The following is a 26,415-nucleotide window of genomic DNA, read 5'->3' as shown; positions in this document are numbered from 1 at the left end:
TGTCGTGAACTTCAACATAATGCTGTCATTGTCTTATCAGCTTATCATAAATGAAATTGAATACATTCTTAGCCAATCGCACTGAGTGTAACAAAAGCTATGGTTGATCTGACGTCACACGTTGCTGGGGCAACGCGACGCTTTCTCGTGTGGCGGAAAACGTAAACAGTCATAAAAATGACGCTGGAAGAAGCTCAAACCGAGGAAAAACAGGAAGAGGTTTTACTTCCCAATACCAACATTGTGACGCATTGTGTTTACAAGAACGACGTTACAAGATTTGTTAAATGTTTTGAGGATGACGAAGATCAGTTCAAGGAGACCGTTTCAGACTTTTTGAACACACGCGATGAAGAGGGAAAGTCGCCGTTAGATGTCGCTGCCACGCTGGGGAGGATTGACATGACAAGGGAATTATTACAAAGAGGAGCTGACATCAATAATGTGACAACAAAAGGTGTGCATACTATAGATTTAGAAGCCCCACACATCAACAGTCAACAAGGATACAATCAAACATGAATGTCACTCTCATCCACTCTATCAATTTAGAGAAATAATGCATACCGTATTCGACGTAATAAGCGCCATGCTCTAATAAGCGCCCATGGCGATATTTGCTAATATATTGGCCAGTGAGCAATCCCAATTAGCACCCCTTCCGATTGATCAATGTACACAAGACTTATTTATTCGCGTGTAATATACACACTCGTGTGTTATTTGCACTCTTAATTATGGGGAATTTAATTCTGGAAAAATATATCTGTCGTACATAAACATTTCAGGCTGTCAGCATAAACAATGAAATCTATTTTCAACTGTTTTTTTCCCACCAAAATAATATTCTAATAAGAGCCCCCTATTCCTAATTTTGAGAGCGCCCTGGGCGCTTATTATGTCGAATACGGTATTTCTTATTTAATGAATCTAAAATCAAGAAATTATAACGTAATCCACCCCCCACCCCACCCCAAATAGGTGCAGCGTGGTAGCTTATTTAGCTTTGCACTACTACCCTTTTAATGCAGTCTTTGATCTGCATTTTTATGGATAAAAACTTCTTTTATTCTTTTAACGTAATTTCAGAGCTACTTCTTGCCCAAACGTCAGGTGTCATATATTCGTTTTACTATACAATTTTGGAAGAACCCGTGAAGATCTGAGTTAGAATAGGTCTTCAGCAACCCCGCTTACTGTAACAGGCGACTATGCTTGTCGTAAAAGGCGACTAACGGGATAGGGTGGACATGCTCGCTGACTTTGTTGATGCATGTCATCGTATCCCAATTGCATGGATTTATGCTCATGATATCAATCACTTATTTTTTCGGTTCATTAATTTTCATCATTATGCGCATGAATGGAGTTTATTAGGTATATTATATTGGCGCTAAACTAATCCAAATGTCAATGGTGTTAGGGTAGGTTACCCCAAACTCTATACTTACCCCTTGGATCTCCTTTACGATCAATCACCCCTTTACGATCATTAAGGTTAGGTACCCGTTTAGTGGCTGTTATAGATTCTATAGTGGCTCCTGATATTCTTCTGATAAATTTGCACTTAGTTTCACAGTGTGGATGTAGCTCAGTCAGTTGTCTGTCGGGCTAACAATCTAAAGGTCGCGGATTCTCACAAAAACTGTCTTGTCTTTGAGACACGTGACCTACGGCAGAGATCATCCTCACAGGAAGTTGTGGTACTGTATTCTAAAGGTGCTCCAAGTACTGTGCGACGATTTTCTATATTTTGCAGCTTTACGGAAACTGAGCAAACTAAATACTACCTAATATTTAAAGACATAAATATATATCAAATGGATTTGTATGACATACATTCAATACATAAATAAACTTGCCGTTATGACAAAAACTGATTTTCCTATATGACGTCAAAAGATGAGAGAGAGCTTACATTTGTACAAAGAAAAGGGGGCATTACTCTGCTATGCATAGCACAAGTTCAATGTAAACTGAATACATTTAGGCATCAAACGAACATAAGAAATGATGAAATCGTTTATTATAATTGCCCTATCTCACATATAAATTAGTCCTTTGATTCCCACATTCTCCTGATTGTGCAAGTTTAATTTGACTAATGTTGCACCATAATTAATGGAGCACTAGCCTTATCATCAAATGGATTGAATTACTAAATATTGACACCATTTTTTTCAGTTGCCAGAGCTACAGATTAGCAGCATATTTGCGTATAATTCTCCCCCAAAATATTCAAAACCCAATTACTTTCAATTAACTTGTGTACAGAGACGCATGCATTAAATGAAAAACAGCACGCGTAAATACCCAATGAAGCTTTTCCAGCATGCGTACAAAGGAGCTAATTTCCGAAACACAATTACGAGCTAATTTACTTTCCGAGTCAAGCCTATATATTGAGAACAGTTATATACATCTAAAACATACTTTCATTTTTTTTAAATCTTAAAATTTTGGGAAAACCCAATAGAGTGATGAATTGTGGAGTGAAAATATATTGGTTATCCAATTAAAAATGTAATAACCCAATTAAAATAGAAACAGCTAGAGTAAAAACGCAATTGCTCAAAGAGTTATCTGGTGCTCTGGTTGTGATGGCTGGTTGTATGTCTTTGACCACGTCAGAAAAAGACAACACTGGTATTTTGATTAATATATGTCGCGCCTAAATTTTCGTTCATGGTTTGGAGAATTTTGATGTGTTAAACGGTGACGCTTTTTTGACATAACATAAATTGACTGCTTTTACCATGTAAATAATGTCTTGAACAGATAAACAATTGGATAGGTTTGCCGTGTATCTTGATTGGACAAAACACGCACCAAAAATATTTCAAAAGAAACAAAAACATTTTCAATATTGGACATGTATGAGGGTCATTCAATAAGTTTTGCAGCTTCAATATAAGACCAAGTCGCAGAATATCTTTTGCTCTTTTATTTTTCAATATAATCTTCATTCACCTCAATACACTTATTCTATTTGTCCGTCAAGCTTTAAATACCACTTTTATAGAAATCCGCAGATTGTCCCTCTAACCACGCCTCTGTGGCAGCCTTTATGTCCTCGTCATCCTGGAAGCGTCTTCCACGAAGGGCAGATTTCATTTGCCGGAACAGGAAATCTTCACTGGAGGCTAGGTCTGGGCTGTACAGTTAAATCACCCACTCTACAGCTGTAATATGCTCGTCTTGTGTTGCCAGGCTACTGTCCACTACATCATGCTGCGGCATGGGGGAGGATCGCTGTGCTGAAGGTATTGGTGGAGTTCAGTGCAAACCTACAGCAGCGCAATGCTCACGGAGAGCGAGCCCGCGAGACGGCACTCCGGTACAACAACTCCGAGTGTGTGGATTACTTGGACTGGGCAGGTAGGCAGAAATAACAAGCACTTGTTCTATGTTTGGATGACATGATTTTCAAAGTTAGTTTTAGTAGGAAACAAGTTACGAAATGTAGATTTGTGATAAGCCATCAGTGAGATTGTAATCAGAATACGCCTTGTGAGTATACATGCATGGAGATTATTACATGAATGTGTGTGTGATTTTAGGAAATCAGTGTCATCTTTCAGGCAATAGAGCTAGTAAATCAGACAATTAGCAAGACTACATGTACAGAGGCCATCATGCAGTTGTTGTTACTGTTTGTTACAGAGGCCATCATGCAGTTGTTGTTACTGTTGTTACAGAGGCCATCATGCAGTTGTTACTGTTGTTACATAGGCCAGGGTGCAGTTGTTGTTACTGTTGTTACAGAGGCCATCATGCAGTTGTTGTTACTGTTGTTACAGAGGCCATCATGCAGTTGTTGTTACTGTTGTTACAGAGGCCATTATGCAGTTGTTGTTACTGTTGTTACAGAGGCCATCATGCAGTTGTTGTTACTGTTGTTACAGAGGCCAGGGTGCCGTTGTTGTTACTGTTGTTACAGAGGCCATCATGCAGTTGTTGTTACTGTTGTTACAGAGGCCATTATGCAGTTGTTTTTACTGTTGTTACAGAGGCCAGGGTGCAGTTGTTGTTACTGTTGTTAAAGAGGCCAGGGTGAAGTTGTTGTTACTGTTGTTACAGAGGCCACCGTGCAGTTGTTACTGTTGTTACATAGGCCAGGGTGCAGTTGTTGTTACTGTTGTTACAGAGGCCATTATGCAGTTGTTGTTACTGTTGTTACATAGGCCAGGGTGCAGTTGTTGTTACTGTTGTCACAGAGGCCATTATGCAGTTGTTGTTACTGTTGTTACAGAGGCCGGGTGCAGTTGTTGTTACTGTTGTTACATAGGCCAGGGTGCAGTTGTTGTTACTGTTGTTACAGAGGCCAGGGTGCAGTTGTTGTTACTGTTGTTACAGAGGCCATCATGCAGTTGTTGTTACTGTTGTTACAGAGGCCATCATGCAGTTGTTGTTCCTTTTTGTCACAGAGGCCAGGGTGCCGTTGTTGTTACTGTTGTGACAGAGGCCATCATGCAGTTGTTCTTACTGTTGTTACAGAGACCATCATGCAGTTGTTGTTACTGTTGTTACAGAGGCGATTATGCAGTTGTTGTTACTGTTGTTACAGAGGCCAGGGTGCAGCTGGTGGACACCATCAAATCGATCCAGGAAACTGTCACCGACCCTGAGAAGATTCAAGGCAAAATCTCAAAGGATGAGAAGGTAAGACCTTTCTCAATGATAAATCCTGCTTTTATCATTTCCCTTTTTGTAGATGCATCATCTGTGAAGCTCATACCCTGGTAAACTGGACAGAATGAAGGTCAAGGTAACAGGCATGCCAACAGTTCAGAACAAAGGACATGCTTTTTCAGGCTACTGTCCTCAAACCCTGGTTGTGTGTAATGTGTGGTGTTATTCCTCTGCCCAGAAGCTGGTTGTGTGTAATGTAGGGTGTTATTCCTCTCCCCAGAAGCTGGTTGTGTGTAATGTAGGGTGCTATTCCTCTCCCCAGAAGCTGGTTGTGTGTAATGTAGGGTGTTATTCCTCTGCTCAGAAGCTGGTTGTGTGTAATGTAGGGTGGTATCCCTCTCCCAAGAAGCTGGTTGTGTGTAATGTAGGGTGTTATTCCTCTGCTCAGAAGCTGGTTGTGTGATATTTTGGGTGTTATTCCTCTGCCCAGAAGCTGGTTGTGTGTAATGTAGGGTGTTATTCCTCTGCTCAGAAGCTGGTTGTGTGTAATGTGTGGTGGTATCCCTCTCCCAAGAAGCTGGTTGTGTGATATTTTGGGTGTTATTCCTCTGGCCACAAGCTGATTGTATGATATGTAGAGTGTTATTCCTTGTCCAAGAACCTGGTCATGTGTAATGTATAGTGTTATTCCTATCCCAAGAACCTTGCTGTGTTATGGCGGCTGTTATCATATTCCTTTTCCCAGAACCTGGCTGTCAACTCCTGCAAGGAGAAGAACGAGTGGGTGGAAGGGACGCCTGATGCCACCACACATGACTTCATTGTGCAGAAACAAACTCTCCAGGAGATAGTGGCACCCATTCTCCAGAAGATTGCAGAACCTCGTAAGTTTTTCCACAACTTGGCTTATGTATTTTTTTCTATATATTCAAATGTGTAGAATTTGTAAAGAGAATATCCTGGATCCACGTAAAACCGGTGTCCTGAACCCTTGGCCCTCTAAAAGCTGCCATATGACAGTGTATAAACAATTGCTTTTAAAGCAATGGGTTTTGAAAACTTGGTGTTGGGTGTCTTTTTTCTGAATGTTGTTTTACTAAATCTATAACCAAGGGGACAAAACATGTTCCCTTGCTAGTTTCCTTGCTTGTCTTCACGACAATAAAAAACACTAAACAAATTTGTATGAACCCCCCTGCCCAGGGTGTGTGATTCCAGACACCAGATCACAGATATTCTGCTACATTCTTACTTTTATATTTGTAGATTTCATAATTCGTTGACTGCACCAATTTCAAATTATATTTCTAACTTTTTTTCATCAATCCCAACTAGACTAGAAACTTAGATTTTATAAACAGCATGCACATTTGTCTAACAGTGTCTGTTTGTTTTGTTACAAGGTCCAGAAAAAGACGTAAGTTGTGTGACTTGCAAGTGTGTTGTTTACACAGCTGTCTATTATGCTACTGGAAATAATCTGGGTGTGAACTAATAACTTTCTGCTTGACTATAACATCGTAACAGTGCACGACTCTCCAAACCAACCCCTTGGGGATTCTAGCGTAAAGGATCTCTATGCTTTTTGTAAGAGCTGTGGTTTATGCGTTATCCGAATCAGACTGAATCAGACAGCGTCGATTATTGCTCATGTTGCTCAGTGTTTATTTTTCATTTGCTTGTTGAAACTAGCATGTAACGAAATCAACAGTTGTGTATCGTCAACCCTGGAAAGGGCCTCTTTACATAAACAAGCATACAAACTGTCAGACCTATTGCCGCCATGACCATAACACGAGATGCGCAGTAGAGCAGTGCGCATGTGAAGGGAAGTAGCTGTGTGCTATATTGGATAGGGGGCGGTCAGGTAGCCTTGTGGTTAAAGCCTTCGTTCGTCACGCCGAAGACCCGGGTTCGATTCCCGACATGGGTACAATGTGCGAAGCCCATTTCTGGTGTCCCCTGCCGTGATATTGCTGGAATATTGCTAAAAGCGGCGTAAAACCATACTCACTCACACACTCACTATATTGGATAGTATTGTTTTTAAGTATTAGGATTTTTATATTTTTTTAAAAATGAAAATAAAAACGAAACATGCGGCGGGCGGTGCCTGAGAACTAAGACTATTATTTTTTTTAGCCTAAAAGCAAATTTGTACAACAGCATCTGATCAGACAAGCTCCTAACAGCAATATGCCGTTTGCGGCGCTCTCCGTACTATTGCTGCCACCAGTCAAAACTCCCCACTGTGATAGGTGGCTACAACCATGCTTGGAGTTGAACTCGCAACCGACTACCGTTATGTTAACAAACAAGTGATGACTACCGTGACACTGAATACTCTTACCCTGCTAAATTACTTCTTTGTTTGTCAATTTGAATTTCTGTTTCATTACAACTATCATGTAATTGATATAGTAAAAATGTGAGTGGAAAGTTGGTTGATTTTCTATTCGTCTGCAATCTCAAACCAATCTGATCAACAAACAAAAAGGTAAATTCATCAGGGAAATCTGGTCGGTTGTAAACCTTTTCAAAATTCACTATGATGGCATTCCCAAAGACATAAACCAAAGTATAAAAGTTACTACGTATGGGCTGTGAGGGCACGTTTCAAGATTCAAGGAGTCTTGTGCTGATCAGACTTCAGCATGGCAGGGAGGCAGGATGCTGTTGTTAGACTTCTACCCGAAGAAGGACCCTGAAGATCTGGGGTAGAATAGGTCTTCAGCAACCCATGCTTGCCGTAAAAGGCGACTATGCTTGTCGTAAGAGGCGACTAACGGGATCGGGTGGTCAGACTCGCTGACTTGGTTGATGCAGGTCATCGATCCAAATTGTGTGGATTGATGCTCATGATGTCAATCACTGGATTGTCGGGTCCAGACTCGATTATTTACAGACCGCCGTCATATAGCTGGAATATTGCTGAGTGCGGCGTTAAACAACCAACCAACAAACCAATCTCCCCGAAGACATTTTTCCAAGTTACCATAGAAATAAAACGTCCTAAGGACTGCTACAACTCTCGACACACAACCCCAGTTTTAGCCAAAATCCTTTCAGTCTACTAGCAGTAGCCTGAATTTGGCTCTTAGCATCATTTTTAGTACAACTTAGACTTAACATGTGGACTATTATTAGCTGAGCTAATTTTACTAGACTTGGGCTTCAGACTTGTGGCTAAAGTCACACACTACAACCTGCTTGGAGTCAGTGATAAGGGAGGGTCTTATGCCACTTTTAGCTATGCTATGTCCCAAGGTTCTATTTTCTTCTTCTGTGAATCAAACCTTTGTCTCATAGTGACAAGCCAACAGAACTCAGAACTCCAATTGTTTTGCCAATGAGAAATATTTTGGACTCTCTGGTAGATAGTGTCATCTCCTATTTCTGTAGCCATCATATGAACCCTGGTGTTAGACTAAGTTACACTATTCTCAACAGTTTAATGCTTCATCACAGGCTGACTGACTGCATCTCTGAGTTCTTCTGTATTAGTGGTTGAGAAAACTACGACTGACTCTTGCCCCCACCCACCTAACTTGTAACATGTACTGTGGCTGCACCAGCAGTCCATTTCCAGTTGCATAAAGATGTACCAAATATCACGACACATTATGCAGCTTTATATATGCATGTATAACAAGGCACCACTGTCGAGACCTGTAGTGCTGCTGTATATATGCATGTGTAACCAGGCATCACTGTCAACACCTGTAGTGCAGCTGTATATATGCATGTGTAATCAGGCGTCACTGTCAACACCTGTAGTGCAGCTGTATATATGCATGTATAACCAGGCATCACTGTCAACACCTGTAGTGCAGCTGTATATATGCATGTGTAATCAGGCGTCACTGTCAACACCTGTAGTGCAGCTGTATATATGCATGTGTAATCAGGCGTCACTGTCAACACCTGTAGTGCTGCTGTATATATGCATGTATAACCAGGCATCACTGTCAACACCTGTAGTGCAGCTGTATATACCTGGAGGGTGTACCTGGCTAGTGCTATGCCATGGGAGGGTGTACCTGCCTAGTGCTGTGTCATGGGAGGGTGTACCTGGCTAGTGCTGTGCCATGGGGCTGTGTAATTGGTTAGTGCTGTGCCTGAGGTGTGTTCAGGAAGGCGGGTGATTGCGATATTATGTGTGCGTGGGCTGTTGAACATGGCTGACCACAAGCAGTTTGCGTAGTCATCCAAGATGGCGTAGCACATTGTACAAATGTTTTCCCTTTGACTGGAATCAAACCGATTTCTAAAGAATAATGTTTCAGACTAGTCACTACCATTCAAAAGCTTCATTACATCTATTTTCAATATTAAAAATATACACTTTATCATGAACATCAAAGTATGAACCCATCATACTTGTGATGAAATTAAATGTGTGAGCCTATAACACTTGTTGATAGGGCTGTGTTGATTCCTGGAGAAGCCATTTTGGACGCTGTGCCGCAAGCATGATTACGTGCCATTAAGGAAGGAATCATATTTCCTTGCTGTACGCTCGTGTGATCACCCGCCTCCTGAACACGCCTCAGGTGTGCATTCACATCACTAGTGCTGTGAGTGTGATGTGCACCACCAGCAGAATGACATTTGACACGAGAGTTTCATTGCTTTCAACTTTTGTAAATACAAAGTTTTATACTGATACCTGTGAATTCCTTCAGTAAATTAAATCAAATAATTATTCAAAATAAAGCAAATAAATATAGTGTTTACAGTGTGCCTGGATGTTTGCCTCAATACCCATCAGAAATATTAAAACAGAAAACGCCAAAGCTCAACTTTCGCCCCAAACCTGTCACCATAGTTTTACATTACAATGCTCTCAACTTTTCTGTTGCAGCAGGGGAAAGGACAGAAAAAAAGTAAATAGACAAGATTTCTCCTCAGAAAGGCTGATGTCATCCATGTCTTCAACGCTACATCTCCTCCCTGCCCAACCAGGAGGGTGGTCCACATCCACTGTCAGACTCTCACTGAAATCTGCAGTTGCTGAAAGGGTGTCACTATGGCTGAAGGCGTTGTTGTTGGCACAGGTACTTCAGATATGTACCCCAGGTATGTTTCTGTATACAGAAATGTACCCTAGCCGAAATCAGAATACATAAAGGTACCATAGAGTGAGTTCATTGCACCACGGGCCTTATTGTCCAATGCGCCGAACTGGTTCCTTAAACGACACGCCCTGGATGCCAAACCGCAGTAATATTTATTCTCAGTATTTTCTTACCATAAATCAGATGCATTCCAGTGTGCTATCTAAAAAAGGATCTAACACTCGAGTGCATTACTCTATTATTCCACAATGCACAGCACTGTCCAGCATGCACTGTCAGGCGAACCAGAACTGCCACATGAACCGGTTTTGATTCGGGTTGAGGAATATCGGACTTGTCTGCCGTTTAGGGCACTGGTTACCTTTCCGTTTCTGATTTTAGCAGTGGTACAAATCTGTAGACAGAAATGTATGTGGGGTACATACGTGTACTATCCTTGCCAATGACGACCCCTTTAGCGTCACTATGCATCAGTGCATCATGAGTTTAAATGTGTCGATACAATACATGATATTCCTACGGTACACATGTATCCATTCAGGACTTCTTTCCATATTTGTTTTCAATAAGTATTATTTAATTTTTTTTCTAGAATTTCAGAAAGAAAACCACCCAGCCTTGCATTACGTCACCACTGATCACAAAACAAAATGTGTGAATCTGATTTCAAAATACTGCTAGGATGAGCCAAACAAATCAAACACAAACTGGTTGATAACAACAACCCCATTGATGACGTCGCATTGAACGGATTTCAAATATAATGTCATAAATCAAATACATGTATTACGATACATATCAAGGGCAGATCCAATATTTTTTCTCAGTCAACATTACTGCATTTGGTTTTCAAAAGTTTGGGGGCGGGGAAGAGAGGGGAGGTGTCCAGACCCCCTGGACCTCATCTCAGGATCCGCCTATGCATGTTAGTAGTATCACAGCATGTATCGATACATCAGCTTACTGATAGGTGTATTGTATCAACCCAAGTCGCTGATTCGTCAATAGTTCTCAGTGTTGTTGGACGTCGCTGCAAAGCCTGACGATGTAGAACCTGTGTTGGTGTGACATATAGCAAGGCTGAATATTTTGTATATAATGCTGTAAATATTAAGGTATTCCCTCAATTTGTACATGTACAGATCATATCTGATGCTCCTTGATAGTGGGAAATAAATGTTTGTATGTCATGTTGGTCTGATTCCTTGTTTGTTGTTTTACTCCGCACTCAGCAATATTCCAAACTCTATGATGGCAATCTGTAAATTATCAGGACCTGACAATCTGGTTATCGATATTGTGAGCAATGATCCATGGCATTAGGGTCCGATGATATGTTATCAACCAACTCAACAAGCCTGACCACCCAATTCCATTTAGTCGCCTTTTAAGACCAACATAGGTTGGCTGGGACGCAATGCTAGCCCAGCATCCCCACCGGGCGGTTCCTTGTCAACAACCACCAGATAGTGAAGATGATGCAGTCTCTGTGTCCAGATAGTCAATGACTTCCAGCAAAATTCCAGTGCTCTCCAACACAACATTTCGGAGATAAACATATTAAAGTTTGAATATTGAGGAACGTGTCATTGATTTGAGATTGGTTGGTTGGTTGGTTTGATGTTTTACGCCCCACTCAGCAATATTCCAGCTATATGACGGCGGTCTGTAAATAATCGAGTCTGGACCAGACAATCCAGTGACTGAGATCATGAGCATCGATCCACGCAATTGGGATCAATGACATGAATCAACCAAGTCAGCGAGCCTGACCACCCGATCCCGTTAGTCGCCTTTTACGACAAGCATAGTCGCCTTTTACAGCAAGCATGGGTTATTGAAGACCTATTCTACCCCGGAATCTTCACGGGGCCATTGATTTGAGAAATAACTCTCATTCGGAACTGTACATGTGAATGCGCCTCAAAATTCAAAACACAGTACTTAGTGTGTCCATTCTATAACAACATTGGCGAGTGAGTGAGTTGGGATAAATGCTGCTTTAAACAGTATTTCAGTAATATCACGTCTCTGCTTGATATGAAGGGAAGCTCCAGTGATGCAGGTCTTCAGGGTCTACCGTTTTGGTATAACCCATGAACACGGGTATAATGATTACAAACCTAGAAACATAATCAGGGTATTTCTGTTTTGACACTCGGATCACAAGTTTCTGTCGCGCCTAAGGGATACAACTCTGCAATTCAAATTGCACTTGGACATCCTTGCCTTCAGAGTTAAGGAAGCAAAAAAGTGTACCTGTCAGTAGGCAGTCTCACATATGATATTAACAGTGTAGGTTAGCATTGTGATGCTATAAATGTGAAATCTCAGTTCCTGATAGAGATTTGCGAAAGGACAAGGTACCTTTGTTTTGCTGTAAAGAAGTATTTGTTTCAGATTTGAGTACTGGTTAGCAGTATTTCTCTAATACTTGAACATGAGCAAGTCTTTGCCCCAGGCTGATTTTCTTAGGTGATGTCGATAATGACAAACAGGCATATGAAAAATGGAAATAATGCAGCTTGGGTCAAAAGACTTGTTCATTGTTCGATTTAATATTGAGGATAGAACAATCATCCTTTTGACTTCTTTTAGTCATACCCATCTACTTGATCATGTCAGAAGGCCCAAACTTGAAGGGAAGTGAGTGAGTTGGGCTTAACGCTGCTCTAACAATATTCCAGTTATATCACAGTGTGTCAGCTTAATGTGGGAGAAAGGTCTGAAAGTGATGCAGGTCTCGGACGTTTATCCACAATCATAGGTTTCTAGCGTGCCCAAGGGATGCAACTCTGCACAGCGAATCGTGGCGCTTTAGACGACTGGGCCACCCGTGCCCCCCCAAACTTTAAAGTGCAAGAAGGACAAAAAGATGGTCAGCTAATTTAACAAAGTTTTCTGTATCACCAAAGTTTGACATTTCGTGCTTTGTAATACAGTCTCTGGGTTGGTTATGTTCAAACTGTTATTGGTCCATCATGTACCACAAGTATTCAGGAACCAAGGCACAGTGGAACACACACTTGCTGTCTTACATAGACCTATTTGAAACAGCCTACCTATCAGGATCGACAAATATTTGTTTGTTTGTTTGGGTTAACGCCGCACTCAGCAATATTCCAGCTATATGACCGCAGTCTGTAAATAATCGAGTCTGGACCAGACAATCCAGTGATTGACATCATGAGCATCGATCCACGCACTTGGGATTGATGACATGCATCAACCAAGTCAGCGTTTCTGACCACCCGATCCCGTTAGTCGCCTCTTACCACAAGCATAGTTGCCTTTTACGGCAAGTATAGGTTGCTGAAGACCTATTCTACCCCGGATCTTCACGGGCCGGATCGACAAAGAAATGCAATGTAATAAATATATTGTCCCAGAGGCAAGAGGCCTGATATTGTGATTACAAAACAAATCTACACAGATTTGAGCATCAATCAGCCTTCGAAATTATAGCTAGTCTGCTAGGCTTAGACTACTAATTTGAGGTGAGGACACTTCAAAATCAAATGGTAGTTCTCACTGACAAAGGCATTTAAATGCCATAATTCTGAACAAATTCTCAAAGCTTCAAGTAAGCAACAAATTGGAACTAAATAGAAACTGATAGAAAATGTAAACACAGTAAACATTTTTGTCTTGTACAAGCAAGACTATCTACAAGCTCGGGGGACTAAAATAAATATAGAACACTAAACTTGCTACCGTGTAATACCAATTATATGAAACAAGTGAATAGTTCTGGTATCTGACTCATGAGTTTCATAAAACTGGTTTTACACGGGAGCGAGTTTAGTATTTAATATATTACTTGCCATTTATAACGCTTCTAAAATTATACTGTTGAGTGTGAATAGGCTGACACCTACACGATCCACTGCATAATCCAATTGTGTTTAACAGAATAAAACTTCAAACACGTCAAAAGTTGAATCGTATGAATTTAATGCCATACAACGGTCCACCTTTAATATTCAGGCATCCGTTCCACAATATTATCGTAGCGCTAAGGTTATCGCAACTCACATACAGTACGATCGCCTTGTGGAACGGGGCCTTGAACCTCAAAGTTTACAATCACGTCACAATACCGGATGACGTAATTTGTGGAATTTTGTTTCAAGATCCATCGGCAAAACAATGCCATGTGACGTCAGCCTAGCAACAAGTTTGCTGGGGTCATCGAGTGTGCATTAGCTCCTCTCAGTGATCTATCAACTCCACACGCAATGTCGTTGAATAAGCCAAGGGACGTTGAGAGCTTTCAATATTTGTTCGTGAAACGTGTTCAGAGAGTACATAAGCGTGCGTTGTGGTATTACACAATGTGTAATACAGCTGCATGTTTATTAAACGGGTGATCTCTTCCCGGGCAAGTAATAAATTAGGTTTACACTCGTCTTCTGGAAGTCTTCTGAGGAGGTTAAAATATGAATTAAGTCAAAACAATGTTACACAGTTTATTCAATTGATGATGGTTAGTGCTAGATGTCAGTGAACTGTGAGGAAACATCTATCAGTAACAGGGCGGTCGGGTAGCCTAGTGGTTAAAGCGTTCGCTCGTCACGCTGAAGACCCGGGTTCGATTCCCGACATGGGTACAATGTGTGAAGCCCATTTCTGGTGCCCCCCCGCCGTGATATTGCTGGAATATTGCTAAAAGCGGTGTAAAACCATATACTCACTCACTCACTCTATCAGTAACAGGTGAAATACACTTTGTATCCATAAAGTAGTGATGCTCAGATTCAGCGTTGTACTGGATTAGCCATTGCAAAGTTTAGTAACACTCATATTGAGCAAAATACTTTCATGAAAGGTACTGTTTTATATTTTGTAGAGCAATAAACCACTGGTGGATCCCCCTTTTTCAGAGACCTATGTTATCTGCTGCACCCTGGGCTCAGTCACTTGGGTATTATGTGCACCCCTCTACAGTCAATATCCTGCATCCACTGCTGTAGAGTACCGTATTTCCTCTATTAGACGCCCTGGCTTCTATTTATTTCGGCCAAGCCTTTGACCCAGCGTCAATTAGAGGCCCGGCGTCTATTGGAGGCCCGGCTTCTATTAATACCCCCATTTCACTATGACCACGAATGTCCTGAATCGTCACGAAATGGAAATATTTTGTGTTCGTAGATTTCCGTAGATGGAGGCCCGGCGTCTATATTTTACACTGAACAATTGACCCGGCTTCTATTAGAGAGAATAATGAGGACGTCAGTTTTTACACTACTTTTAGCAATATTCCAGCAATATCAGCACCTGGACACCAGAAATGGGCTTCACACATTGTATCCCAGGAGAGTGAACAGCTCATACATATATGCCGGTACTCTTCCCTTGGTATATGGCATATTGCAAAATCTCAGTGCAAGCACCGCTGGTAATGCCAGGCATCCTTCAGTCAAAGGCTTCAGCATCAGAGGCGACGCATTCACACTGTAACATGAAACATTCACACTGAAACATGAAACATTCACACTGTAACGTGAAACATTCACACTGAAATGTGAAATATTCACACTGAAAGGTGAAACATTTACACTGGCACATCCACATTGAAATGTCTGGCACATCCACACTGAAACGTGAAACATTCACACTGAAAGGTGAATCATTCACACTGGCACATCCACACTGAAATGTCTGGCACATCCACACTAAAATGTGAAACATTCACACTGTAAGGTGAAACATTCACACTGAAAGGTGAAACATTCACACTGGCACATCCACACTGAAACGTGAAACATTCACACTGGCACATCCACACTGAAATGTCTGGCACATCCACACTGCAACATGAAACATTCACACTGGCACATCCACACTGAAACGTGAAACACATACACTGAAAATTGAAACATTCACACAGTCACATTTACACTGACACGTGAAACTTTCACACTGGGACATCCACACTGGGGTCTTCTTTGGTGCCCAGCTGTCAGCCTCCGTGTAGAGTCGAGATAAACACGATCCTGTCCTTGTCCTGAAGCTCATAGTCCAGCTCCCCCTACAACACCACACATAAAGATGGACATTTCTCTAATGCAGATACTTTTGATTTTATCATTTATCATCACTCTCATTCAAATCAGGACACAATTGTACCAAACCTCTATTAAGCAATGGCTCCCTTAAACACAGATGGTTCATTCTTAGATGCTTTGCTAAAAGATCAAAGGTGCCAAATGAACCTAAATATGCCCATTAACATAATGGTGCAGGCAATTAGGTGAAAGAGCCTGTCAGTTAGCCCTTTTCCCGGATTTTCAATTTATGTCACAGGTCATTATGGACTTGATTTTAAACAAAGCTCCAATAAACATAAGGTTAATCTTAAATTTGGCATCTTAGGCTCCTTAATCCTTAAATATTCCAAGTCCAACGCTAGTCAAATACTGTTTTCCAGTATTTTACTCATCAAGGAATACATTTATGTAGGAGGCCCTTTCCCTAGGTGATTGTACACAACTGTTTTTTTGGTTACATACTAGTTTGAAAAAAGAGAGGAAAAAAAAGACACCGCCCGCCCGCACTATAGTTTAAAAAAAAACATTGCCTGAGAACCAATTCTTTTATTTTTTAAGCCTAAGAAGAGAAATAAAGTTTGCTCTACCCCTTGCTCTACCTCTGAATTAAATTCTCAATGGTTCATTCGTTAATAGAAGCATAATGATGTAAAAGCATCATTAAAGTTAACTGACCAAGTCCAGATCTCTTAGCCCAATTCAGCCTTTCAGCCTCCCATAGATTGAGAAATGGGGTACATGACAAGCTATCAACCAAGTCAAGGAATCTGACCACCAGGGCCCACTTGCACAAAGCGATCTTAGCGCTAAGATGATCGTAACTCCCATACTTTAACATAGGCATATGATAGTCTTAGCGCTAAGATCGCTTTGTGCAAGTGGGCCCTGATCCATTTTTTCCATTTGCTTTTTATGACCAGCATAGACAGAGACCTATTGTAATAGTGTATGCATGTATTATTGTGATTGAGAACATACTCACCATCAGCTCCCAGTCTGCATCGTTCACCAGAACCAGGATTCCTGGACGCCTGCAAGACAAAACACAGCATCATTATCATATGCAGTGGCATACAGCATCAACAGCGTCATACAGCAACGTCGACAGTGTTGTACAGCATCATTAACAGCTGCAGTGTCATACAGCATGGTCAACAGTGTCATACAGCATCATCAACAGCATCATCAACAGTGTCATACAGCATCATCAACAGTGTCATACGGAATGGTCAACAGTGTCATACAGCATCATCAACAGTGTCATATAGAATGGTCAACAATGTCATACAGCATCATCAACAGTGTCATACGGAATGGTCAACAGTGTCATACAGCATCATCAACAATGTCATATGGAATGGTCAACAATGTCATACAGCATCATCAACAATGTCATACAGCATCATCAACAGTGTCATACGGAATGGTCAACAGTGTCATACAGCATCATCAACAATGTCATACAGCATCATCAACAGTGTCATACAGCATCATCCACAGTGTCATACAGCATCATAAAACATCATCAACAATGTCATATGGAATGGTCAACAATGTCATACAGCATCATCAACAATGTCATACAGCATCATCAACAGTGTCATACAGCATCATCCACAGTGTCATACAGCATCATACAACATCATCAACAATGTCATACAGCATCATCCACAGTGTCATACACCATCATCCACAGTGTCATACACCATCATCAACAATGTCATACAGCATGGTCAACAATGTCATACATCATCATCCACAGTGTCATACACCATCATCAACAATGTCATACAGCATGGTCAACAATGTCATACATCATCATCAACAATGTCATACAGCATCATCAACAATGTCATACAGTATCACACTGAAACATTTTCACTCCATGAATTACATACTGCCCCAGGGCAAGAACACACACACACAGCATCAACAGTGTCGTACAGCAACGTTGACAGCGTCTCATGGGCAAGAACACACACACAGCATCAACAGTGTCGTACAGCAACGTTGACAGCGTCTCATGGGCAAGAACACACACACAGCATCAACAGTGTCGTACAGCAACGTTGACAGCGTCTCATGGGCAAGAACACACACACAGCATCAACAGTGTCGTACAGCAACGTTGACAGTGTCTCATGGGCAAGAACACACACACAGCATCAACAGTGTCGTACAGCAACGTTGACAGTGTCTCATGGGCAAGAACACACACACAGCATCAACAGTGTCGTACAGCAACGTTGACAGTGTCTCATGGGCAAGAACACACACACAGCATCAACAGTGTCGTACAGCAACGTTGACAGTGTCTCATGGGCAAGAACACACACACACAGCATCAACAGTGTCGTACAGCAACGTTGACAGCGTCTCATGGGCAAGAACACACACACAGCATCAACAGTGTCGTACAGCAACGTTGACAGCGTCTCATGGGCAAGAACACACACACAGCATCAACAGTGTCGTACAGCAACGTTGACAGTGTCTCATGGGCAAGAACACACACACAGCATCAACAGTGTCGTACAGCAACGTTGACAGTGTCTCATGGGCAAGAACACACACACAGCATCAACAGTGTCGTACAGCAACGTTGACAGTGTCTCATGGGCAAGAACACACACACAGCATCAACAGTGTCGTACAGCAACGTTGATAGTGTCTCATGTGCATGAACACACATCAAACTGCACACATGGCATCATATTGTTGAATAACAAAGAAAGAAACTTGTTTTCTTCAATTTTTTCCATAAAAGTACCCATGTTTTGTTCATTTGTGTGTTATTTAACACTCACTCAGCAATATTCCAGCTATATGACGGCAGTCTGTAAATAATCAAGTCTGGACCAGACAATCCAGTGATTAACATCATATGCATCGATCCACGCAATATTCCATCGATGATATGCATCAACCAAGTCATCGAGCCTGACCACCTGATCCTGTTAGTCGCCTTTTACGACAAGCATAGTTGCCTTTTAGGGCAAGCATGGGTTGCTGAAGACCTTTTCTAACCCGGATCTTCACGGGTCAGTACCCATGTCACAAAGTGAGGCCGGTTTTAGATGTTTCCACTTTGGGTATGTTGCTGGCAAACATACTAGGGCTGGGACGAGTTCAACACTACTCCCTGGGTACCCGACCCCTATTACCTGACCCTACCCGGGTACCCACTGTAGGCTCAAGAGTTGGGTACAAAATGTCTGATTGGCAGAAAGTACATAGATACTATGGCTGCAACAAATACACTATGAGATGAATACGATTCGTATCACGAATATAGGGTAACGGATACAAATATTAATTCACAAATACAATAACAAGTCAGCAATTGATGTATTTTTTGTTACATTCAGTGAAACATTAACAACATAAATTATTTGACATGGTTTGCTAATTATTAATATATTAACATTTATATACTGCACTTATCCAGGTACTAGTATCTGCTCAAAAGGGACAATGACCAGTGACCACAATACTGTCAAATTAAATATTATCAGAGTGCTGTCTTTGAAAGAAATCTATGCATATCATATGATATGTTTTTAAGGATAGTTTTAGGTACAGGGTATGTAAATGCACATGATTGCATATTCATAAATATTCAATTCTGGTGGCCACGAATAACGAATTCAATTCATGAATGGATACGGTTCGATTCACCGAATACGCGAGTGAATCGTAACAGCCCTAATAGATTCAAGTATAAAATGATCTGGTCATGCATATGCTGAAGATGACTGAAGCGTTAGAAGGTGAGGTGAGGTGAAATGGGGTTTAACCTCGCGTCCAAGATTACTGCACTTATATAGCGACGTGCATGTACGTGTGTGTGTTTGTGTGGCTGCTTGTACTAGTCGGGACTGATGCCGATTCATAGTGCTAGCTCACTGAGATACCATGCCGCAGTTTAACATGAATACCCCACTCAGACACAGTATACTGACTCCGAGCCGACCAGTCCTTGTTTTAGCCCCTTAATGACGAGCGCCAGACAGGGTAACAACAAGTACCATCTTTTAACGTGGCCGGGGATCGAACCCCGGACCTTCCGCTCTCCGGGCGGACACTCTACCACTAGACCACAGAGGCGGTCTAAAGTCAGAAGGAATGCGTACAGAGTCAGAAAGAAAAGTGAACATTACTGACTTGTCGTGTATCCATGGAGTTATAGTGAATTTTTGTCATTAAACAATATATCACATGACTAACCACGGGTCCATCTCAGCACTAAAACATTATCAGGACGAGTCAGGGCTATAAACCCCATTATCACATAAGATTGGTCCTGAACATAACATCATTTAAGGAAGAGAATTTATGTCTGTCAACTTCTTTATTATGAGGAAACATTATGTGTTTCCTCATAATAAAGAAGTTGACATACATAAATTCTCTTCCTTAAATGATGTTATGTTCAGGACCAATCTTAAAAAGAAGTTGACATCCATTAATTCTCTTCCTTATGGGTATCACTTCTAAAGGCCATTCAAAGACATGAAAACATCACAGAACAACTGCCACGCTGCTATAACTTCATAAATTAATAATAAATGGTTGCTATGAATGTTTAATGTCTACATATAGGAGGTAACCATGGTGACCACACTTACACAGTCTCCCCCTGCATGAACAGTTCTGGACGTTCCTGCAATAAGTTGTCTCTGATCCAAGGGAGGAAACTCCTCATGTTCCCTGAAGAAGATGCGTAATGGTGAACTCCGACAATGGAGGCACAGAATCAACAATGCATGCGTAAAATATGACTTAATCATTATAGTACATTTAACCACTTCATCAAGTGATAACCATGGGCCATTGTTGGATTATCCACCATTATATCCATTGAAACTCTCGTCAGTGACTAAGGGTAAAACAAAAAATCCAGTATGTTTCAGAGCTCCAGATAAGCTTTTGGTGTTGTGGGTATTTTACCCATGCATTTTGGGTATCAGTATTCTATCTGGGTATTCAAATTTCTGTTACCCACTAGTTTTTAAACATGTGGGTATTTAAGTTAAATATTAAAAAACACTATTCATCTAGTCCCTGCAAACTGGTGTCGTGTGGGTTCGAGAGCTTTATAGGACTCAAAAATACCACGATACTTCAACAAGAGAGTGTGATGGCAAATGATCGTGATGTAACTGTCATCGTAGAGTTTGGCAAGGTTGACGCAATGCCCGTTTATAATTTCAAAATAGGTTGCTGATTTGCTAATTGAATACGCAGGGTTACTTCACAATATTTTGATGGTAACCTCCCAAAACCCCTACATCCCATTTCCCCTACAGCTTAAGACAACAAAGTTCACGGTCCATGGCACTGCTAATCCCTAGTCTATTACCTATTTCATACAATGGAACAACCCAAGAAACACCAATAGATTGAGATAAATATTAAATTACGATTACGATATTATTCAAATTTCATAATACATTATAATAAAATGTTCATTTTTCAAAATTCATAATACATTATAATAAAATGTTCATTTTTCAAAATTCATAATACATTATAACAAAATAATAGTGTACGCAAGTCAGTCTCTCGACGTTCTTAGTGTGAAGATAACGATCAAATAGGACTTGGGGCTTTCCTCTCTGTGACATAACAAACTCAACATAGCGAAGCCCAGACATGTTGATGTCATGTTAGTACTGATGCGTATTTCGCACACGGGCCCGGCCAGGCCATTAATGTGTTTCCGAAAGGGGCGAAGGTGGTCTGTGCAACCCAAGAGGGGGGTTTTAGGGGTTGCTTATATAGAATTTGGGAATTTTGAGATTTGGAATAGATGCCGATGGGATTGGGGAGGAGAACTAAGGGAACCGGGTATGGTGGATGTTTGTTTGTTTATGTGATTTTGATTTGGTAGGTTATTGTGTTTTTAGATGCGTTTTATTAGTTCCGTTTTTATTAAGAATACGCCTAAGGCCTTGAAGTTTTCTAGTTTATTTTGTGGGTTTAGTATTGCTTCTAGAGTTAGAGCCTTGTTTAGATTGAGGGTGGTTTGTGATGCGGTTCGATGTGTTAGGTAGTGTGTGCAGTGGATGAGTGCGTGTTTTGGGGTTTCTGGTTGTTTGCAGTGTTGGCAGTTACCTGTAGTGGTTTTTTTAAAAAATTTTAGGTGGTTATTTAGGTTGGTGTGTCCTGTTTGGAGTTTAGTGATTACTCTGTCAATTTTTTTGGATGGATGGAGAATTTTTGGTTTGGTTAGTGGTTTGCTGAGCACTTTTTTGATTTGGCTATTTGAGTTTAGATATAGGTTATGCCATTTTTTTGTGATTTTTTGCTTGTTTACACTTTTAATTTCTGATTTTGAGATGGGTAAGTTTAAGCTTATTTCTGGGATTTTGAGGGATAGTTTAGCTGCTTTATCGGCGTTTTCATTACCGTATATTCCTACGTGGGCGGGTATCCACAAGAAGGTTATTTGTTTGCCTGCCTTAGTTAGGTCGTTGGAGCTTTTAAGTATTTGATTTATTAATTTAGGTCGGTTTTTGGTATTTTTGTTTTGGAGGGCTTGCAGTCCACTTAGGGAGTCTGTAAGTATTAGGATTTTTTTGTGGTTTTTGGATTCTTGATTATGGAGGGCTGAGGCCATGCCCATTAGTTCTGCCGTGAATATTGATTGGTTGTTTGGGAGTCGGAAGGATTGTGTGGTTTTAGTTGGTTGAGTGGTATGGACTCCGAAACCTGTGTGTTTGGAGGTCGGATCTGAGGATCCGTCCGTGTAAATGTGACACCAATTTGGCCAATTTTCGTGTATGTATGCTAGCGTGGTAGTTTTAGCTATGTTTGGGTCGGTTTGTTTATTTATTTGGCTAGCTAGTGTTGTGTCTATTTTGGGTATTTTAAGTTTAGGGGTAAAGATATTTGATTGTTTGCAGTTTTGTTTAAGATTTTTAATTTGGTGTTCATTTAGGTAGTTTGTTATTCTTTGGGATATTGGGGTAAGTAAGGGGTGTTTACGAGCTAGAGCTTGGTTTTTGGGGCTGGTGTTTTGGTTTATTAAGTTTTGGATGAGAGGGTTTGATTGGGACGCGGCCCAGAAATTTAAGCTTAGCATGTTAGTCAGTTTCAAGTATCTATATACTAAACCTAGTCATCTCAACTCATTTCTACTACCTCTACTCCAGACCTTAATCTCTCCTTTAGGTGAGTTCATAATACCAGACAGGTAAATGCCGCGTGTTGTTTTAACTAATTGTAGGGGAACTGGGTTGTAGGGGAAATGGGATGTAGGGGTTTTGATGATACGCACAAGTTTTATTTTTGTAGCTTATCTGTAATGTTCGTTGCGTATTTGATACGCTTGGATTTTATTTTACTGCGTATTTCTGCATTTCTGATGCGTATTTTACGAAGATACGCAGCTTATCTGGAGCTCTGATGTTTGACATGCTACCAACAATTCTCGTGTTATGTGCACACGTAATGGTAAATTATTGGTACCTGTCAATCTGAATTACTAGTATTGCCCAGCAGTTGGAAAGTTTGAAATGTTTTTTCTTACCCCAATAGGCCTATATGCTTACAAATTTTCTGTACGCATACAGCCTAAATATTAGAGTGGTATATAGCTAAAACAGCACCTCAGCAAAACGGCACAGCGTGAAAATAGCACTGATAGAGAGAACAGAACCAACCTAAAATGACTACTTACTGAAAAGGGCAGCTTATTGTTTTTTTACTTTGTTTTTAAAAACAAACAATACATGAAATAAAACTTACAGGTTTGCTAGCACAAATAATTGTGAAATGTTAATTGCTTTAAATATGTTAACACATGTTTACATTAGAAATGGCCTCAACTTCAAGTTACTTGCCGATACTGATTGCTAGGCGCAACAAAACTTTTTGTGAAAACATCACATACTTTGTGAAAACATCATCCACAAAATAATGGCGCTCCCATTTCTGCCAGCTATGACAATGATAGAAATATGTTACCAATGAACAAGCATTTACTACTGCATACATTGTTCTTATTATTATAAATATTAGGTGCCGTTTTCGCTTGACCGTCAGCGGCCGCAACAGTGCCATTTTCACCAGATGAAACCAGTGATATTTTGATGAGGTGCTGTTTTAGCCTGCACCCCATTAATAGTAATCAATATATTAAAGACTTACATTGTAGAATTAATTTTGGAAAATATGTATGAAAATATTAACAAGAATAATAATAATAATAATTAATATTTTATGAAATATGGTAACGAATAATTCTCAAGCTAATATTTTCTATTTCTAACACATTTACAGTGATGCAAGGGAGACTATCTTACATTTTTCGTTCCTGTCCGGGAGATTCACATCATGTTTCTTGACCTTGTTAAAGAGCAGCTCTGCTCCCCCACTTGAAAATATAATCATCATCAATGGAGACATTATAACAAATAATAATCATCATTAAGGGTGAGGTTATAACAAATAACAATAATCATTAAGAGAGAAGTTATAATAAATAATAATCATCATTGAGGGTGAGGTTATAAAAAATAACAATAATCATTAAGAGAGCAGTTATAATAAATAACAATCATCATTGAGGGTGAGGTCATAAACCAAAATACAAATAGCATGTCCAAAGTCCTCTTAATCTTTCTTCTGGAAAGGACAAACTGCTTAACAAGCTTAAAATTGCCCCACAATGAAACTAGGTGTATATATATGAATAGCTACTGGTTTACAGAAGTTTAACAGTAACTTTAAAAATATGACTAGACACTTTTTACATTAAATAACCTAAGTAACAATGTCAGAAAAGATTATTCTTGTCCTACATGTCATAATGATGGGGTGCAGGCCTACACATCTTGCACAACAGAAGGGGAATTTTCTTCATTCCTGCTAATTTCCCAACACCGGTGCCACAAAATTGACATTGAGTTAAATTGAATAAAGGTATTTTAAACTTCAAAGCTAGACTAACATTTAGTCTATGAAATCTTATATAACACAATACCCTTCTCGACAAACAAATAATTTTCCCCATGCTGATGTGGAATAGAGCTAGCTAGAGCTGGCTAGACTTGCTTTTGTATACATATCCAGATTGGTTTTTTCCATAGAATAAAATATTCCACAGTCATGGTGCAGGACTACTTCTAAACATGTGACTTTAGTTGCACCTCCCGATCAGAGTCGGGGAGTAGGCCCTAGACACAGGCCACTGATTTGGTTGGTTGTTTAACGCCGCACTCAGCAATAGTCCAGCTATATGACGGCGGTCTGTAAATAATCGAGTCTGGACCAGACAATCCAGTGATTAATATCATGAGCATCGATCCACGCAATTGGGATCGATGACATGCATCAACCAAGTCAGCGAGCCTGACCACCCGATCCCGTTAGTTGCCTGTTACGACAAGCAGTCACCTTTAACAGCAAGCATGGGTTGCTGAAGACCTATTCTACCCCGGAATCTTCACGGGTCCACAGGCCCCTGAAGCAGGATAGTGATACAACTGAAACACTGTACCCAGACATATAAATAGACAGTCTATCTATATATATGCGTCCAGTGTTTCAGTTGTATCACTATCCTGCTTCAGGGGCCTGTGGGCCTGTGGCCCTAGCGGCTAATTTCTAAAATAAGTCTATATGTTTTAAGGCGGTTAGCCTTTTCACAATTATTTGTGTTTACAAGTGAACATGTGAGTATAATAATCTTTTATTTCTTGTTTTAAAAAAACAAAGTGAAAACAAAGAAGCTGCCGTTTTCGCCTTGCAATAGTAGCCGTTTTCGCTTTAGGCGAAGTTCCGTTTTCGCCAATCGGTGCCGTTTTCGCTCGGATTGCTCAGGTCACGTTTCAGCTTTAACCCATAATGATGAACATGTTACGGGCGCTTCAGTAATTTCGCCAGGTATGTTACACGTTCAACACGTGTCTACTGTTAATCGTTCGTGATAATTTATCCTTTAGAGAAAGGACGTATCCTATCACTGAATTGGAGTTTGTGGTTAAGCCAAACCTTCTTCCTTTCCAATAGATAAGAAATAAACTGAAAATGTACCTCAACTCGAGTGTCACATTCAGCGACATGTTTGCATCAAGGCATCAACAAATGCCACTTCCGGACATGGGAGGTAACTCTGAAATCTAATTATTCAAAGTAGGAATGGTGATTTAACGAAATATGCTCATCAATATTAAATTAATCAATATCTTTTGGATGGACGATAAACAGTCCAATTTAATTGAAATACAAGAATATGTTTAAGGTTGTCAAGCAGGCCAGATAGTTTATTATTCTGCCCTATAATTATCCAACTGACAGCATATAGTAGGTGTTCTAGACGTTCGTATTCTATATGACGGCGTGTTACAACCCTTAAAGGGGCACTGATCTAAAGCAATTCCCCGGGACTGGTTGTTGCCTTTGTTATTGTTTTTCCCCGTGAGTACCCGGATAATATAGCAGAAACCTAGACTAGTTCGCGACCTGTGCTGCGCAATTCGTAAGCGCATTTGTCACTTTTATTGATAGTATAAGGGCGTATGGTCACATCTATCAACAAAATGAAATACAGTTTGGGAAATAATAAGGAAATGTAGGTATCTTTTAGGGTAGCATCGGTAAAGGTGGCGAACTTTTGATAAGTCACTTGCGATTTTCGTTTACACTAT

General features: G+C 40.5%; 2 protein-coding genes across 4 annotated transcripts; one reads left to right on the top strand and one right to left on the bottom strand.

Moving 5' to 3' along the window:
* Positions 1 to 109: 109 nt before the first annotated feature.
* LOC124138383 (ankyrin repeat domain-containing protein 45-like) lies at positions 110 to 10,900 on the top strand. 2 transcript variants are annotated; one of them, XM_046504997.2, is made up of 6 exons: positions 110 to 457; positions 3,211 to 3,378; positions 4,568 to 4,662; positions 5,378 to 5,516; positions 6,036 to 6,049; positions 9,497 to 10,900. In XM_046504997.2, exons 1-6 carry the CDS (start codon positions 178 to 180, stop codon positions 9,524 to 9,526), a joined length of 726 nt encoding a protein of 241 aa, XP_046360953.2. In that variant the 5' UTR covers positions 110 to 177; the 3' UTR covers positions 9,527 to 10,900. The 2 variants fall into 2 exon arrangements, with proteins under 2 accessions (XP_046360953.2, XP_046360954.2); XM_046504998.2 differs by lacking the exon at positions 6,036 to 6,049.
* A 3,266-nt stretch (positions 10,901 to 14,166) lies between these two features.
* Positions 14,167 to 25,874, bottom strand: LOC124138382 (ubiquitin-related modifier 1-like). 2 transcript variants are annotated; one of them, XM_046504996.2, is made up of 5 exons: positions 25,802 to 25,874; positions 24,070 to 24,140; positions 20,389 to 20,470; positions 16,743 to 16,791; positions 14,167 to 15,741 (listed from the first exon to the last, which is right to left on the bottom strand). In XM_046504996.2, exons 1-5 carry the CDS (start codon positions 25,828 to 25,830, stop codon positions 15,673 to 15,675), a joined length of 300 nt encoding a protein of 99 aa, XP_046360952.1. In that variant the 5' UTR covers positions 25,831 to 25,874; the 3' UTR covers positions 14,167 to 15,672. The 2 variants fall into 2 exon arrangements, with proteins under 2 accessions (XP_046360952.1, XP_046360951.2); XM_046504995.2 differs by lacking the exon at positions 25,802 to 25,874 and having other exon boundaries at positions 24,070 to 24,187.
* Positions 25,875 to 26,415: the final 541 nt, after the last annotated feature.

The sequence above is a fragment of the Haliotis rufescens genome, unplaced genomic scaffold (assembly GCF_023055435.1).
Source record: "Haliotis rufescens isolate VD_foot unplaced genomic scaffold, xgHalRufe1.0.p SCAF_8, whole genome shotgun sequence".
Lineage (NCBI taxonomy): Eukaryota > Metazoa > Mollusca > Gastropoda > Lepetellida > Haliotidae > Haliotis > Haliotis rufescens.
Note: the sequence above shows the minus strand (reverse complement) of the source record. Positions and strands in the feature narration are given on the sequence as shown.

Bases quoted from the DNA above. Each gene is read 5' to 3' on its own strand.
- LOC124138383 (XM_046504997.2), top strand. From the start codon at position 178: ATGACGCTGGAAGAAGCTCAAACCGAGGAAAAACAGGAAGAGGTTTTA. The intron at 458-3,210 runs GTGTGCATACTA...TTGTGTTGCCAG, and splicing joins CAATAATGTGACAACAAAAG to GCTACTGTCCACTACATCAT. The intron at 3,379-4,567 runs GTAGGCAGAAAT...CTGTTGTTACAG, and splicing joins GGATTACTTGGACTGGGCAG to AGGCCAGGGTGCAGCTGGTG.
- LOC124138382 (XM_046504995.2), bottom strand. From the start codon at position 24,172: ATGTCTCCATTGATGATGATTATATTTTCAAGTGGGGGAGCAGAGCTG. The intron at 20,471-24,069 runs GTAAGATAGTCT...CATCTTCTTCAG, and splicing joins CCCGGACAGGAACGAAAAAT to GGAACATGAGGAGTTTCCTC. The intron at 16,792-20,388 runs GTAAGTGTGGTC...TTTGTCTTGCAG, and splicing joins TTCATGCAGGGGGAGACTGT to GCGTCCAGGAATCCTGGTTC.